The 15796-nt window shown below is 46.7% G+C and overlaps 1 protein-coding gene across 1 annotated transcript in view; it reads left to right on the top strand.

Moving 5' to 3' along the window:
* LARGE1 (LARGE xylosyl- and glucuronyltransferase 1) overlaps positions 1-15796 on the top strand; it is a 520460-nt gene that overhangs the window by 220989 nt on the left and 283675 nt on the right. Inside the window, exon 3 of the mRNA XM_032836533.1 lies at positions 7740-8041. Coding sequence (XP_032692424.1) covers positions 7740-8041 — 302 coding nt within the window. The remainder of the gene's footprint in view (positions 1-7739; positions 8042-15796) is intronic.

The following is a 15796-nucleotide window of genomic DNA, read 5'->3' as shown; positions in this document are numbered from 1 at the left end:
TACTTTAAGCACCTAGAGCAAAAACCCAGCTATGGGTACAGCAAATTGGTGCTAAAAATGTCATTTTATTTTTTTTTTATTTAAGCTTTTATTTATTTATTTGACAGACAGAGATCACAAGTAGGCAGAGAGGCAGGCAGAGAGAGAGGAGGAAGCATGCTCCCTGCTGAGCAGAGAGCCTGATGTGGGCTCGATCCCAGGACACTGGGATCATGACCTGAGCCGAAGGCAGAGGCTTAACCCACTGAGCCACCCAGGTGCCCCTAAAAATGTCATTTTCTAAACTTAAGCTCTTTAAGACACGAGGTTCTGGAAAATACTTTCATGGAGGAGAGAAGTCAAATTGCATCTAACCTATTATGACAAAGCAGAGCCAGGCTTCTTTCTGTGGCTTTGTGGTTGCAAATTCTTTTTAGAAGCTTGTGGGGAACAGTTTTCTTAACTGTTGTTCAGTCTTTGCCAGAAGATCTCCAAGGTCTTTGCTGGAACTCAAGTTTGCTTTGGTTGCCAAGACAACTTCCAGAAAATCACTTTGGGGAATTTTTGGGTAAAATGTTCCCTGTTTACCCCATAACAAGTGAGCAGCCTCTCTGCCTATTACTGCTGCCATTTTCCTCCCTACCGCAGATCTGGTTCCACAGTTCTGGAATTAGGAAGATGTCCAGGCTGAGGCCCATGTCTTACTCTGGCTTGTAAACTGCCCAGAATTAGTGCCATCTCAGATGCAGCTGTCCCATAGGCATCCTGCGATCAAAATGTTAAAAAAAAAAAAAAAAAAAAAAAAGAAAGTGAGACATTTAAGATGAAATGGAGTTCTCTAAAATTTTCTAAAGTGACTCTGGCTGCAATATTTATTTTGTGATTTAAAATGTATTAAAAGAAGATGTGAAATTTTTATGTTAATTAAAAAGGAGAGGATTGTGCTTAAGCATTTCTTTTTCTTTTTCTTTTTTTTTTTTAAACTGAACACAGCCCTATATGGAAGGTGAGAAATTGGAGAATTCATTTGGCACAAAGTGATCTGTTGACCCCCAAGACCCCAAGTCTGGACCCAGGGAAGCTGGAAGGTCTGGCAGCTGGAGTGGGTGGTTGGGGGCAACGGGGAGCTGCTCTGGAAAGAGTTCCAGTGGAGCTCAGAAGGAAGGGCATTGACAGAATCAAAACAACCCCAAGCTTGAAGTAACTAGAACATTGGACAGCCTAGTTTCTAGGAAATTAGGAAGGTCCTGGGTTACACAATAGAGCGGTTCTAAGAATACAGTAGAGACACGGGCCGGGAAACTGGGGCCCAGGGTCAGAGCAAAACTGGAATTAAGTGTGGGAATGCAAGACTTCCTTTGCATCTGAGCCGTTTCTTAAATTTGCCTTCAGGAGCCAGCAGGTGTTGTTGCAAATGGTGTTTATGGTGTCTTATACAGAGGATGGAGGGAAATGCCTAAACCAGTGTTTCTCAATCTTGACTCTACAGGGGGACCCCCATGAGGGTGGCTGCTGCTAAAAATACTAACTAGATTCCCACCTCCAGAGATTCTGAGCTCAGTCATCGGGGATGGGGCCTGTGCATATCAATATTTGTAAAAAATTACCCAGGGGATTGTAATGGCAGCCAGGACTGAGAACCACTGGCCTAAGGGACCAGGAAATGAAGCAGGAACAACACACAATTAGACTGGAGCTGTTGAGAGAGGGGATGATCAGGACATTCTGATTTGGAGCAAAAAGGGGCAATTGATCTGGAGCCAAGATGCTCCCTCTGCCATTTGCTGCTGGGATGACATTGAACAAGTTAACTCGTGTGTCTTATTTCTTGTTTTGTTTTCCGCTCTCATTGTCAAGCCAGCATAGCGAGAATACCTGCTTCATTACAGTCTTGCTAAATTAAATGAGTTGGCACACATGGATTCCACACACTGGACATGTACTCACTAGGAACCGTGAATGAGTGTTTGTTGAATTTGACTGATGACCTTGAAGTAGATGAAGTTCTGTGCACTGTCAAAAACTGCAGAATGCAGTAGGAATAGGGTTAAAGAACATTATCGTGGGCATCCGTGAGTGAGGATGGCAGAAACAGGGAGAGATTGGAGGCCAGGGTTCTTAGGACAAGGGTTCACAAACTAGGGCCTATGAGCCAAATCTGGCCCACTGCTTGTTTTTGTAAATAAAGTTTTATTGGAACACAGCCATGCCCACGTGTTACACATTTCTCTGGCTCCTTTTGTGCTGAACCGGCAGAGTGGACTACTTGAATCAGAGGCTGGGTTGCCTTCAGAGTAAACCATATTTATTTTCTGGGCATTTACAGAAAAAATCTGACCCGCGTCTTAGGATAAGATTAAAAGATTTGGTTTGGGATGGGATGTTTGAAATAACAGGGAGCAAAGCAAGTGCTTCAAGTATGAGGAATAATCTGCAGGCCCTGGTGACAGATTGTACGTAGGGGGATTTTGCTCTAGAAAGGTTAAGGATGCAGCGTCTTCCTCATGGGTAGAATGATGCAGGAGGACAGACTTCCTGAAATCTGGGCATGGTGCAGGATTTTGTTGTCCTTGGCTTGAGAGATCTAGGTCTGTCACCACTGGAGGGGGCTGGTAGGAGTCCCCTCTGTGGGTGACTTCGGGCCTGGGAGGCCCGCCCAGGTCCTGGTGTGCCAGCGTTAGTGAGCCTCGCAGTCCTGTTCTGTCCACGTGCAAGCCGTGGGTTTCATGGCACCTGACACCAGCCCCCTGGAGAGATCCAGAGAGGTTCGGTGCACACAAATTGTTCAGATTGTCACTTAGAACGTTTTGGATGGCAAGTCCCTAATCTCTATCACCACACTGCACGGAGGTTGATTTTCAATTTACCTTTTTTGTTCTCCGTCTTAGATGTTTTGATTCTTAATTCAGAGCATTCATCTCAAGTGGATTCAGAGATTCAAATCTGCTGATAAATTCATGTTTGTTGAGAATTTTGGAGGGAGGAGGAGGATGTTGTCGACTAAGCTTTTGAATAATGTTTTCCTTTGACATTTTAAACTCAAAGTGGGCTGAACCGCGGGCCAGCGCATAGAGGCATTATGTGACTGGGGTGTGACACGTGTACAGACAGACTGTGTGTATATGAAATACAGAACCTGGAAGGAAAAGTAACAGAGAAGCAAAGGTAAAGGGGCTCAGAAATGAGGGGTCCTTTCTGCTGTTTTCTTTACATGTCCTGCTTCCTGGTTTCATGGAGTAGGTTGGGAGGAAATGGAGAATTTATGTATCTACTTTAAATAGGCCTGATGCTAGGTAATTTACATATACACACATACACATCCCCCATTTTACATGTGGAAACATGGAGTCACAGGTTAAGTCTTTTGCCTAGGTTTATTAGTAAGTGGAACCATAATTTAAATTTAGTTCCTTCTTACTCTGAATTCCAGACTCCTAACAAGTCTACTTGATTTGCTTGGTTTTCTTGATTATCTCTCCCTCATTCCCTAGCATTTAATATTACAATAAAGTTACTTGTGTGTGTGTGTGTGTGTGTGTGTGTGTTTATAATGAGGCCACTTTTTAAGTATCTGGTAGTTTAAGATTTGCTAGGGCAATTTTTATGCCATTTTTGTAGTTCTAGATGCCAGCCCTTCCCTTCCTCCCTTCCTCAAATGTTTGTTAGGTACAGGCAGTGTGCCAGGCCCTGGGGTTTGGAAGGCCAGCTATGGGCAGTGCCACTCAAAGTATGATCTGTGGACTGTTCCTGGTCCCTGCATTTGTCAGGGTTCTCCAGAGAAATAGAGGAAGAGGGTATGTGTGCGTGCGTGTGTGTGTGTAAAGAGTTATTATAAATAATTGGCTCATGCAGTTATGGAGATGGGCAAGTCCCAAGATCTGCAGGGTAAGTTGGCAAGCTAGAGACCCAGGAAAGCCGCTGATATAGTTCCATTCAAAAGGCTGGAAGGCTCCAGACCTAGGAAGAGCCAAATGTTTCAGTTCAAATCCAAAAGCAGAAGGAAAAAAAAAAATATCCCAGTTTGAAGGCTGGGGGGAAATCTCTTACTTGGGGGAAGGTCAGCCCTTTTGTTCCGTCAAGGCCTTCAACTGATCGGATGAGGCCCACCCACACGAGGGAGGGCAGTCTGCTTAATGTAGTGATTCAAATGTTAAGCTCCTCCAGAAACATCCAGATTAACGCTTGACCAAATTATCTGGACACGCCGTGGTTCAGTCAAGTTGACACATAAAATGAACCATCAGAGTCCCTAAACTGTTCTGCAGCAGGGGAAGTATGAAGGGTAAAAATTGACCTTTAAAAGCTAGGGAGAGTGCTCCCAGGAGAGACCCAGAGCCCACAGGACATCACTGGGAAGTGCAGACCACCTCTAAAAAGCCAGCCTTTCGCTGTCCTAACCCTTCCTCCTTTCTTCCCCCAGAGGGCCAGGACAAGCCAGAACAAAGAGGTCAGGAGCCAGAGAGAGGAGTAAGTAGTCCAGGAACAAAAGCAGGAGTCAGGATGAGTAAAATTAGAAAGAGCCATGAACACGCCTGAGCAACAGGCCGCTCGTGTATGGGGCAGCAGTGGGGTCCGTCCCCTGGGGTAGAGACAGTCTGTGTGCACACGGAGCCAGGGAAAGTTCGAGTGGAGAGGGCCCTGCAGCACAGCTCTGGGAGATTTCCTTCTCGAAGCGGAACCTGGCCAAGGAAGAGGACGACGGGGCCAGCTTAGGATAGCCCTATACCTTTAGAACAAACCAGAAATCCCAATTCCGCTGTTGATTGAGTACTTCTTATATGTCAGGTGCAGGGCACAGCAGACGTATTGCCTTTCCAAACATCGGTTCCCCTCCTTAAGGCCTGGCATTTATTATTTTGTGTGTTGTCTTTGGTGACAAATCTATAGGGCTTTAAAGACAGAAAACACCTGCAGGCCTTTAAGAGTGAACTGTGGTTAAAACCATCTGGGGTCTAAAGAAGGGTAGACTGTTCATATAGCATTGCCCCCCTTGCCACCCCTGGAATTGTAATTGCTTGGGGATTACATAATTATGCCTTTATTTATAAGCACATAATCAAAGAATCATGGGTATGCAAAACGGGGGGCTCTCAGGGGCAGAGCCAGAGGAAGGGATGAGGTCCCTGTGGGAGGCCTGCCTACTCTTCCACTTTGCTTCTGGATGAACTTGAACCTGCCTGAGGCTGAAGGGAAGAAGGTTCAGAGATGCCACAGATCAAAACAGCCAAGGTTTCTCGGCTCTTTTCTCCCATATATTAGAGAACAGCCCAGTGTTAAGAAAATAACAACCTAATTTATGTTATCACCGTATCTTACCCCTAATACTACCTCCTCTTACTGAAACTATTGCCAGTGAGAGGCAAAGTGCTCAGAGCTTTGTATTTCCATATCTTATTTAAACCTCCCATCGTGTCTGTGAGGTTAACATTTCTCTTTCTTTTTCTTTACTTTTCTTTCTTTTTTTTTTTTTTTTTTTTTTATGTTGTGTTAGTGACCATACAGGTTAGCATTTCTGCTCCTGTTTCGGAGCTCACAACATTTAAGCAGTACATCCAAAAGAACAAATTTCTTGCTCCCCTTTGTTGTGAATTTTGCAGAGCTTCTGGGACCCTAGTGTATTTCCAGAGCTTGCCGGGCTCCTCCCCAAATGTCCCCAGGGTTTTTTGTTTGTTTGTTTGTTTTGCTTTTTTCATAAGGAAGAAGACCCCACAGGCCCCAGAGCATCTGCACCTGTAACAGCATAAAGGTAGAAATGGGGCCCCATACAGTCATGGAGACCTTAGTTGCAGTCCCCCTGTACCACAATGCGAAAGCTTAAATGTTTATAGAGTCTGTTTCCTCATCCGTAACGGGGACACCCGTTGCCACCCGCTTTGGCTGCGATCGCCTAAGACATTATCAGCGTGAACTACCCAGCGCTACCCAGATCGGTAGCGGCCCCTCACAGAAGCGTACCTCTGCCTTCTGCCAGAAGCTGGATGCTCATCTCTCCGCACCCCGGCTTGAAGGGTTGATGGCAGTTGAGGAAACACAGTTGCCATCAGTGACCTCTTTGTTTCCATCCTCGGTGGAACTGGTTTTGTTGTTGTTGTTTGTTTTTTGTGTGTGGTTTTTTTTGTTTTTGTTTTTGTTTTTGTTTTTTTACCAAACAGGGAGACGGGTTTCAAAAGTTGGTCAGAGCTTGTACAGTGTCCGTACAGCCCTAATCAACCTGTGATTTAGTGCGCCCGCACACTCTGCTTCGGCCTTTGATCTGTGGTCCCAGGCAGTGGAATTCAGCGAGTCCGAGATGCCTGTTGCATTAATGCCTGCTGCATTCATGGGAGAGGGCCAGGAGCTCAGGCGTTTAACCCTGAGGTGATTAAGAGGGAGAAGAATGAGTCGTGTTTGTGAAGGCACCCAGGCACACCGGGGTGTTATTCATTGCTTCCTTTGATCGTCAAGTTTTATGAGTCACAGAGACTCTCTGGGACAGTTTGGAAGCTCAGTGGGGTCTGGGCAGGAAGAAGAAAAACCCCAAGTGTGGAAAAAGAGAAACTGTGGGGTTTTTTGTTTTTTTTGGTTTTTTTTGTTTTGGCAGGCAGCTAAGAGAGGATAATTTTCTAAAGAGGTCATTTTTGCTTGGTCGTCTAGAAGGGTCTCGGGATTTCGACAGCACAGGAACAGAGGGGAGTGACAGCTTTGGCTTTGTCCTGTCCCCGGTGCCCTTGTATACAAGGTGTGGCGTGCTGAGTATCTTTGGGAAATGGGGATTTTACATTAATAAAATTTTTAAAAAATTCATAGCGCTCTATAGGGCTGATTATGAAACTGTGTTTAATCGGAGCATGTACAGGTTCAGGCTCAGGAGAGACCTGGGTACAAATTCTGATACCACCATGTTCTGGTTGTGTGACTTGGGAGACCTACCATCCTCTCTGTGTATGATGGTCAAAAGGTGTGTTGCTGGCAATGGTGACTGCTTTTCTGGGAAAACCTTGTTAATTACACTCCTCCTTTCTTCTTTTTTATTGCACTTTGATTATTTGACTCTTGGCTTGGACGCACGTATCCACCCTTACGGCATTTGCATCAGATGGTATGATACCTTACCACAAAGAGAAGTACGACCCGTTCTTTGTTCTCATTGAACAGTCTTCGCAGGAAACATTCCCTAAAACGATTGACCAAGTACAGTTTGATGGGTACACGTTTTTCATAGTGATATGTACAAAAAGTGTGTTCGAACAGCCTGAAAAAGATTTTGCTGGCACACCGAAGAAAGCTTCCCGTGGGACTGGAGGCTTCTGAAACAGGGTCTTGAAGGATGAACAGGAGTTCACAGAGGAAGAACGAAATAAACCTTGTCATGATTAATATTTGTTCTTTTTACTCCTTTTTGTTGTCTTCCATTTTCTCCTTTTCTTCTTTCTCCTTTACCTGCTAGTCCTTCATATTCGTATTTTATAGAGAACAAGAATGTCTACCTGGACATGTGCCAAGCAGGGAAGGAAGACAGTGTGTTTCATTAGGAAAAATTATGATTGTCTTCTCTAAACATTATGCTCGTTTTTATCACCGTAGTTAAGTCCTTCTGTTCTCAGCTTTGTCCCCAGGTCAGTCTGGGTGGATTTATTTGTAATATAATACATATATTTATAATATAACATATATATTATTTGCAGGAGCTGCAGTGACAGATGCGTGGGGCGTGGGTCAGGGCTCGCGGGCTGTTTGGTCTGGACTAACCTGGTCTCCCCCCCGCCCACCACCTCCTCCAGATGGGAAGCCGGTGTCCCTGTCGCCTCTGGAGTCACAGCCGCACAGCCCCAGGTATGCGGCCGCCAGCCAGCGGGAGCGCGAGAGCCTGGAGGTGCGCGTGCGCGAGGTGGAGGAGGAGAACCGTGCACTGCGGCGGCAGCTCAGCTTGGCGCAGGGCCGCGCCCCAGCCCACCGCCACGGCAACCACTCCAAGACCTACTCCATGGAAGAGGGTACTGGCGACAGCGAGAACCTCCGCGCCGGCATCGTGGCTGGCAACAGCTCTGAGTGCGGGCAGCAGCCGGTCGTGGAGAAGTGTGAGGTAAGGAGCATCCCGAGAGGCCCCTTGGCCCTCACCCCTCACAGGTGTCACCTGGCAACCCAGGCAGGTTGCCTTGAAAACGCCGGCATCCCTGGCTCGGCCCCAGTGTGAATCTGGCACCATCCATAACCTTGCTGTGCGGGCTGGCCAGTCCTTTAGCCTCTCTGGGCCTTGGTCTTACCATCTGAAAAATGGGCACAAGAGGGCTTCCACCACAGAGATAAAGTTAAGAAGAGCAAAGGGAAGGAAACTACTGCTTGTTTCTTGGCTGTTCATTTTGACCCACTCAGGATTTGTCATCCATCCTGGGGATGCTTCTTACTTAGACTATAGTATGAGTGGTGCACATGGAGTAGTGGCCCTGTTGGCCAATTCCCTTGGCCTCCTTCTCACTTTATAATCAGCTTCTGGAGTTTAGAACCAGACACTTGTTGCTTCACTAAGGCGGTGGTTTAACTTTTATAGCTTAATATCCTGCCCCCCACCTTAGAGTATGCTTTCCGTATTAGGAACTTTCTGGACGTTGGGAAAACTTACCACTCCCTCTCCCTGCCATCCTCATCCTTCTCATTTGTGCATGTGTGCTTACGTCTGCACAGAACACGCACATGCGCACACACCTGTCCTGCTTCTTCCCATTCCCAAGGACAGGAATTAAGAGCAAGGCCTTTTGTGACCCAGAAAAGCCTGACTTCATATCCCAGCTCCAGTGGTTTCTGCTGTGAGTGCTTGAGCAAGTTACCTAACCTCTCTGAACTTCAGATATCTCATCAATAAATCTGAAAAAAAAGTTCCTGCTTCATGGAGGATTTATGAGAACTAGATGGGATGGGTCATATAAAGCTAGTAACAGTGCCTGATACATGATATGTTCTCAATTATGGTATTTTTTTTTTTTTTTGAGAGACAGCATGTGTGCAAGCAGTGGAGGTGAGGGGGTGGGTAGAAGGAGAGAGCGAATCCTCGGGCAGGCTCCGCGCTCAGCACAGAGCCTGAGGCAGGGCTCGATCCCACAACACAGAGACCATGACCCAAGCCTAAATCAAAGAGTTGAACTCCCAACCGACTAAGCCACCCAGGCGCCCCATCGATTATGGTTACTTTTTATTTGTAGTTAGCTACATTACCTGCTGCCGCTTGATTCCATTTCCTGGCCACATGGTCAGAATGTGAGACTTGAGACCTCCCTGAAAACACCCGGTGGACTGTAGTACGTTGTTCGTGGGAGGGTGGTTATTAGTTATGTTACTGGTACTATACGGTCTGTCCCAGGGGAATGTGGGGCCTACTAAGCATCGTAGACTCCATTCTGGGGAAGGGCAGCAGTGAAGGAGGAGGGTCCCCTGTGTCTAGTAGGATTTCTCGTGGCTTCTCAAGCCCGGCTGAGGTGTGGAGAGGTGGACAGTGGTGGATGGAGGAGATCCAGCGAGAGTGTACACGTGAGCTTACAAGATGTGAAGGAAAGCATCGTCCCAGCGAGAAAGAATGCAGCACACGGGGAGTTGATCGCTCAGGAAGCCCAGAGAGCCTGGGCCGGGGAATGGTTGCTCTGGGTTAGCCTTCGTTCTTTCATTCCGCGAACGGTCCCTGAGCCTCTGTCCTGTGTCTCACACCGTTCTCTGTGCTGGGAAATACCACTGAACAAAAAAGAGACAAAACTCCCCTTCTGGTTCTCCTGATGAGGTGGGACACAGAAAAGAGATGCTCAAGAAATTCAAATGTCAGGAGGTGTTAAATGCCGCGCGTTGGTTCAGCTCTGCCCACGTGCCGGGTCCCATCCATTTATTCTGCCACAGCTGTCGCCAGGGGCCTGTGGTCCTGAACATCTCTTGCGCCTTTGAAAGTGAAGACTCGGCCGTGCTAACGGACTCCCGTGCTTCTGGCTGGTTTGGGAGGACCCTAATTCAGGGGACTTCTCTTCTTACCTGGGAGAAGGCTCGCTGGCTTTCTTGCAGGTTCTCTGCTCTCTGGTTAGAGCCCTGGTGTCCGCTCAGAGTGGGCGACGGAACCCTGCCCACTCGGTGGGAAAGCCCAGAGGGAGGAAGTGTATTTACCATGTTGTGATTCAGGCTGACTCAGAGCACTGACTGAGGATCAAGGAGGTGAAAAATGGAAATAAGAAAGGCAGAAAAGGGGGGAAGGGGCAAGTGGAGCAGAGGGAGAAGGTGCAGGCTTTCTCTTCCTAAGACAGTCTGTCTCCCCTGTGCCGTTTCCTGAGAGACACATTCTATTTCTAAAGAGGACTTCTGCCCGGAGCGCCCCCCCAGAGTAGTGTAGACAAAACAGCTCCTGAAGCTGGGAGACCCGAGCCTAAATCCTGGCCCCGTGCCCTGCTTAATAGCTATGTGGCACTCAGCAAGTTACATTCTTTTTCCATGTCTCGGTTTCCTCGTTTGTAAACCCCCGAGAAAAATGAACCTCCTGCCTGGTTCGTACTACATCAGTGATGACAATAAATATTAGAGCCAGAGGCAAATTCTAAAGGACTTGTTGGCGTTCGATTTCAAGGTGATCCCACCAAAACAATGACCTTGCGTCTTATTTCTCTTTGTGCTAGAAAAGTCTGGAGGCATCTTAAGTAGGGATGTCCGTTTTGGGGACGTGGGTTTCAGTGATGTTTTGCTCAGTTTGCTTGCCTGGCGTTCCCAAGGTCGTCCTGTCCATGATGAGTGCCCGAGCTTTGGTCCTATCTCCACAGCTGACAGGAAAGCCACAGTGGTCAGGTGGGGGCATGCCGCTTCCCCCCGTAACACGTGTTCGACATGTCACAATCCCTTCTCTTGGAGCACACTGATGGAAAAACTATGCTGTGGGGCTACCAGGAGCGGCCACCTAGCTGCAAGGGAGCCTGGAAAAGGTGGGTTTTTACTCGAGGAAGCCACATTCTCCACTAGCATTTTGGAGCTCTGCTGCCAGAGAGAACAGATGTTATGGTAACAGTGGACATTCCTTATCACATGGGTTGAGACCAGTATAAAGGGATTCAAACCTGGGGATTGTTAATTCTTCTCATAACTTAGTTTTTCGTCTTTTGCCCCTGAGAATTAAAGCTTCTTTCCTTTGTTTTTCTTCTCTTTGCTTGTCTTGAAAATGTTCCTTCTTAGACCCTTGACGTTATTTCTGGTAGAATTGTCTGTACTGAAACCCTGGCCCTGTTCAGAGTCGCCACAGATGAATCTGAACGGCTTGATCTGCTGGCGGCCTATTTCAAGGTGGTCTCCTCCGGGGGCACCTTGACCTTGAGATGCTGACTTCGTACCCATTCCAGTGTAGCTGCTTTCTGTGTCTCCGTCGCCTGGCGTCTTTAAAGATTTTAATGAAGAAGCCATAGAGGCAAACAAGCAGTGTCAGTCAGTGGAGTCAGAATGGAAACCTCCCTTCATCGCAACACTTGGCCATTACAAGTGCCGAAGCTGGTCCTGATGCCCTGTCAGAGCCCGGCGCCTCATAACTGAGGACATTGTCATCTTCCCTCATTGCACTGAAACTTCTCCGGGCTATGACAAGTATTTCTGAAAAGTCTTTTATAATCATGGCCAGGCTGTCAACTGAGATACCTGGTGACGGAAACAATGGGCCCTCGCCAGTGCTGGTGCCCTCTTATCATTCCTAATTATGTGGCCTTCAAAGAGCTGTCCGTCTTGTTTCTGCTTTTCTCTGTTGTCAGGGCAGTGCTGTGTCCATCAGGGCTGGTTTCTGAGCGCCCCAGAACTTGAAGCAGAATCATCTGGGATTCCCGCTTGTGGGTGTCTGGATAGGTGTGTTTTTCTTGCGTTTCTGGTTCTGGTCCATTCTGGGAGTTGGCTCTGCTACAGCAGAGAAGTTACTGGAACTGGGGTGCGAATTCCTGAGCAGGAGTCTTTGCCTTGTCGGTCACTGGTCAGATGACCTAGAGTAATTCAGCAACCCTCTTAGAGTCTATGTCGTCATTACAAAAATGAGAATTTATAATCTGTTCTTCCCAGTGCAGCTGTGGGAGTGAAATGGGATAGCAGGTGGGAAGCTAACTCTGTACGAGCATCACAGAGCCTTATTCTGGGCATTCTAGCTCCCTAATGCTGCCTGAGAAACACCTACAAGGTCATGGCTTAAAGCAATACCAGTCATTATATCAGCTCTCATGATTTCCTTGTGTCAAGGACTTGGGAAGGGATTCCGTGAGCAGTTCTGGTTTGGGGTCCCTCGTATGTGTGTCTTTAGTTTGTGGCTGGAGCTGAACAGTGAGTGCTGAAGCAGTGGGCGCTTGCCCAACTTCCTTCTTGCCTGTCGTAGACTCAGGGCCTCTCCATGTCTGTCTCTGCGGCTGGCTTGGACTTCCCTACAATATGGCGGCCCCAGGCAGTTGGCTGCTTCCCTGGCAGCTGAGGACTCAGGACGAGTGTTCCAGTGACTAGGGTAGAACAGAAACAGTTTTTATGCCCTGGCCTCAGCGTCACACAGTGTCACTTCTGCTGATAGCGTAATCTTTTCATTGGGAGAGGCTCAAAGACTCACCCAATTTCGCAGGAAAGAGCACACACTCCATCTCTCAGTGGGAAGAATGTCAGGGAATTGGCGGATGTTCTTGAATTACAACAACCATTGATACTGTTACCGTGAGAGGTCAGGTGAATGGTACTCTTTGAGGTGAGACCACCATTATGGCATCTGTCTCTCTTACCCCATGCTTTGAGCTTCATTTCTTAGTCATAATGTAATAGTAATAAAAGTTAACATTTACTCAGCCTTTAAAGTAGATCAGACACCGTCTAAAATTTACATAAAATAATTTGCATAAAATATCTCATTCGATCCACACAGCATACTTTCTTCATTTGACACATTAGAAAGCTGCTAAGAAAGTTTCAATAATCATTTCAAAGTCTTACTGCCATGAAGAAGTGGTGCTCGAATTTAAACCTAAGCGTTTTGCTTTTAGAACCTGTACTTGGTGGTGGCTGGGTGGCTCAGTCGGTTAAGCATCTGCCTTCAGCTCAGGTCTTGATCCCAGGGTCCTGGGATCGAGTTCTACATCGGGCTCTTTGCTCAATAGGGAGTCTGCTTCTCCCTCTACCCCTACCCTCTGCTTCTGGGTGTGGATTCTCTCTCACTCTCTCAAGTAAAATTAAAAAAAAAAAAAAAAGAAAAAGAAAAGAAAAGAAAAAACAAAGAACCTGTACTTGGAACCATCGCCTTACTACTCTGCTAATTAGAGCACCTGTGACCCACACTCCCCTGAGCTTAGAGCCCCAGTTCTGGTAGCTGTGCCTGGCAAGTGTCTCATCTCAAAGCCTTCAAGGTTACAAGGCACAGTGGGGGGTCGTCTTTCACCTTGGGAGGCTACAGCAGCTATGTGGGGAGTAATCATTTCTTAGTAGGTCGAGGCAAGAATGTATCTGTTCTTTTAAAAGAACTTATATTTAAAATTCCCTTCCAGATTGTGAGTGTATTTGTTAACTCAGTACAGGCACACTGTTTTGCTTTAGGCATTACGTTTATAAAAGTTGACACCTTGCGCCTTCATTTTCTGGGCCCCGGAAACCACAGTATTTCGATCTATCGCGTTTACTTCATTTTAGAGAATTTTATGAAATAACTCAGCAGTGGAGGGGTTTGCCTGCCACCTCTCCTGCTCACCCGGCTATTGGAAGATACTGTTGCAGCATTTGGATTCATATTTTATTAGCCTCAGAGGTTTTCTTCTGGGCCCCTTCAAGGATATAAATCTGCTAAAATGTCTTCCCTGAATGTCAGGCCCTAGAATTTGGGAACATTATAGCTCGAAGAAACCTAGCAGGATTTTCTGATGCAGTGATTTTTGGGAACTCTAGCTCCTGTAGTGGTTCCTTAGGCTACCTTCCCTACCCAAGTGTAGCAGTTACTGATTGCTTCATACCAAGGTATCCCCAAAACCCAGTGACGTCAAATAACACGCATTTATGTGGTTGTCCAGTTTGAGAAGCAGGAATCTGGAAGCAGCTTCGTCGTGCATTGCATCTGGAGGGCTCTCATGCAGTTGAGGGTTAGAGGTCTGCTAGGGTGGCTGTCATTGGTAGGCTTGATCTGCTTCGGAATGGCACGCTGGCACGGCTGGGACCTCAGGTCCTTCGGATTGCTTGTGTCTTCTCACACTGTGGCAGATTGCTGTCCCCGAGTGAGGGATCCAGCAGAACAAAGCAGAGGCCCCAGTCTTCTCTAGGACCTCACCTGGGATATCATATACTGTCAGTTCTGACAAGTTCTGTAGGTCATAGAGGCCAACCCCGACACAGTGTTGGAGAGGCTACACCAGGACTGCACACGCAGTCAGGGGTCTGTGGGGACAGTCTTGGAGGTGGCTACCATACTGTGGCCCTGGCAAAGGGTCCTATCTCCCACAGCCTCCTGTCTGTGCTTACTCGAAAGGAGTCCTGCCTTGATCTGCTTTCTCTGTCATGCTCTCTTATTACATGTTATTTTTTTTTTGAAAATGTGCTATTAACAGCAACAACAACAACAACAACAACAACAAAATAACAATAACAACAATAAATAAAGATGCAACCTTCTCATTGAAAGACGATGACAGTAAAGCAGAACAAAATAAAGGGTCCATCCTAATTTTGCACAGTTGCTCCCATGGCCCCAATAATGACGGATTCTAGTGGCTCATCTCCTCCTTCCTGTGTCTTCTCTCTTCTATGAGAGGAGGACAAAGGGAGCACCAGCATTTGACATAGCAGAGGGAGTCCAGCAGCTCTGAAAGCCCTTTTCTCAATCATGAGGGAAAAGACTACCCCCATCCTTACTTGAAGGAGAGCTGGGGTAAGGACAGAAGGAAGGAAACTGATGTCTGACTTTCAAGAATATTTAAGGCTAAAAGCCTTGAATATAGAGCCTTCGGCATACTATAAACTCTTAAATGAATAGCAATTCTACTGATCACTGATGCCTGTCTTCTAAGTTCACAGCACCAGGCTCTAATCCCTTCATTTTAATCATCTCAGTTCATCTGTCCAGCAGACCTTGACAAATTTTTACCCACCCCCCCCTTTTTAATAGATGAAAAAACTGAGTTCCCAACAGGTGCTGGTATATCTTGAAAGATGGGGAGTTTGATACATGAGGGGGAACACCAGGGCACCCGAAACTGAGAGCATATTGTGGAAGTAAGAAACCTCGGGAGCCATCCAGCCTGTTCAGAGCCTGAACACCGTGAAAGGAGGGGGGCAGGGCGCTGGTGATCACGTCTGCTTTCACTTTTTGTGCAAGCATCTGGTACCAGACACTGCACTTGTCCATGTGTTGCCTCTGGACTCAATCATCATGAAGTTTTGACTAGGGAAGCCTGAGCTTAGTGAGACCACATAACTGAAAAATGCGGGTCTACAGTTAGAAATCTCTCTTGTGCTTAATCGTGGTATAGCAAAGCCATGTATTATGAAATTTACTCTCTTAGAAATGCAACGTATGTTTCAGTAGTGATCAGTATGTTCACATCGCTGTGTGGCAGATCTCTAGAATGTTTTCATCTTGAAAAATGAACTATACCTATTATACAGCGACCCACTCCCATTTTTCCCCCTCCCTTCGCCCACACCCTGGCTACCACCATTCTACTTCCTGGAAATTCGTCTCCTTTAGATACTTCATAGAAGTGGGATCCAATGTACTTGTCTTTTGGTGACTAGTTTGTTTCACTTAGCATGATGTCCTCATAGTTCACACTGCAGCATGAGACAGGATTTCCTTCCTTCTTCTTCTTCTTCTTTTTTTTTTTTTTTTAAGATTTTATTT

The sequence above is a fragment of the Lontra canadensis genome, unplaced genomic scaffold (assembly GCF_010015895.1).
Source record: "Lontra canadensis isolate GAN:19392208 unplaced genomic scaffold, GSC_riverotter_1.0 scaffold93, whole genome shotgun sequence".
NCBI lineage: Eukaryota > Metazoa > Chordata > Mammalia > Carnivora > Mustelidae > Lontra > Lontra canadensis.
The sequence above is the reverse complement of the archived record's forward strand: the minus strand, read 5'-3'. Positions and strand labels throughout refer to the sequence as shown.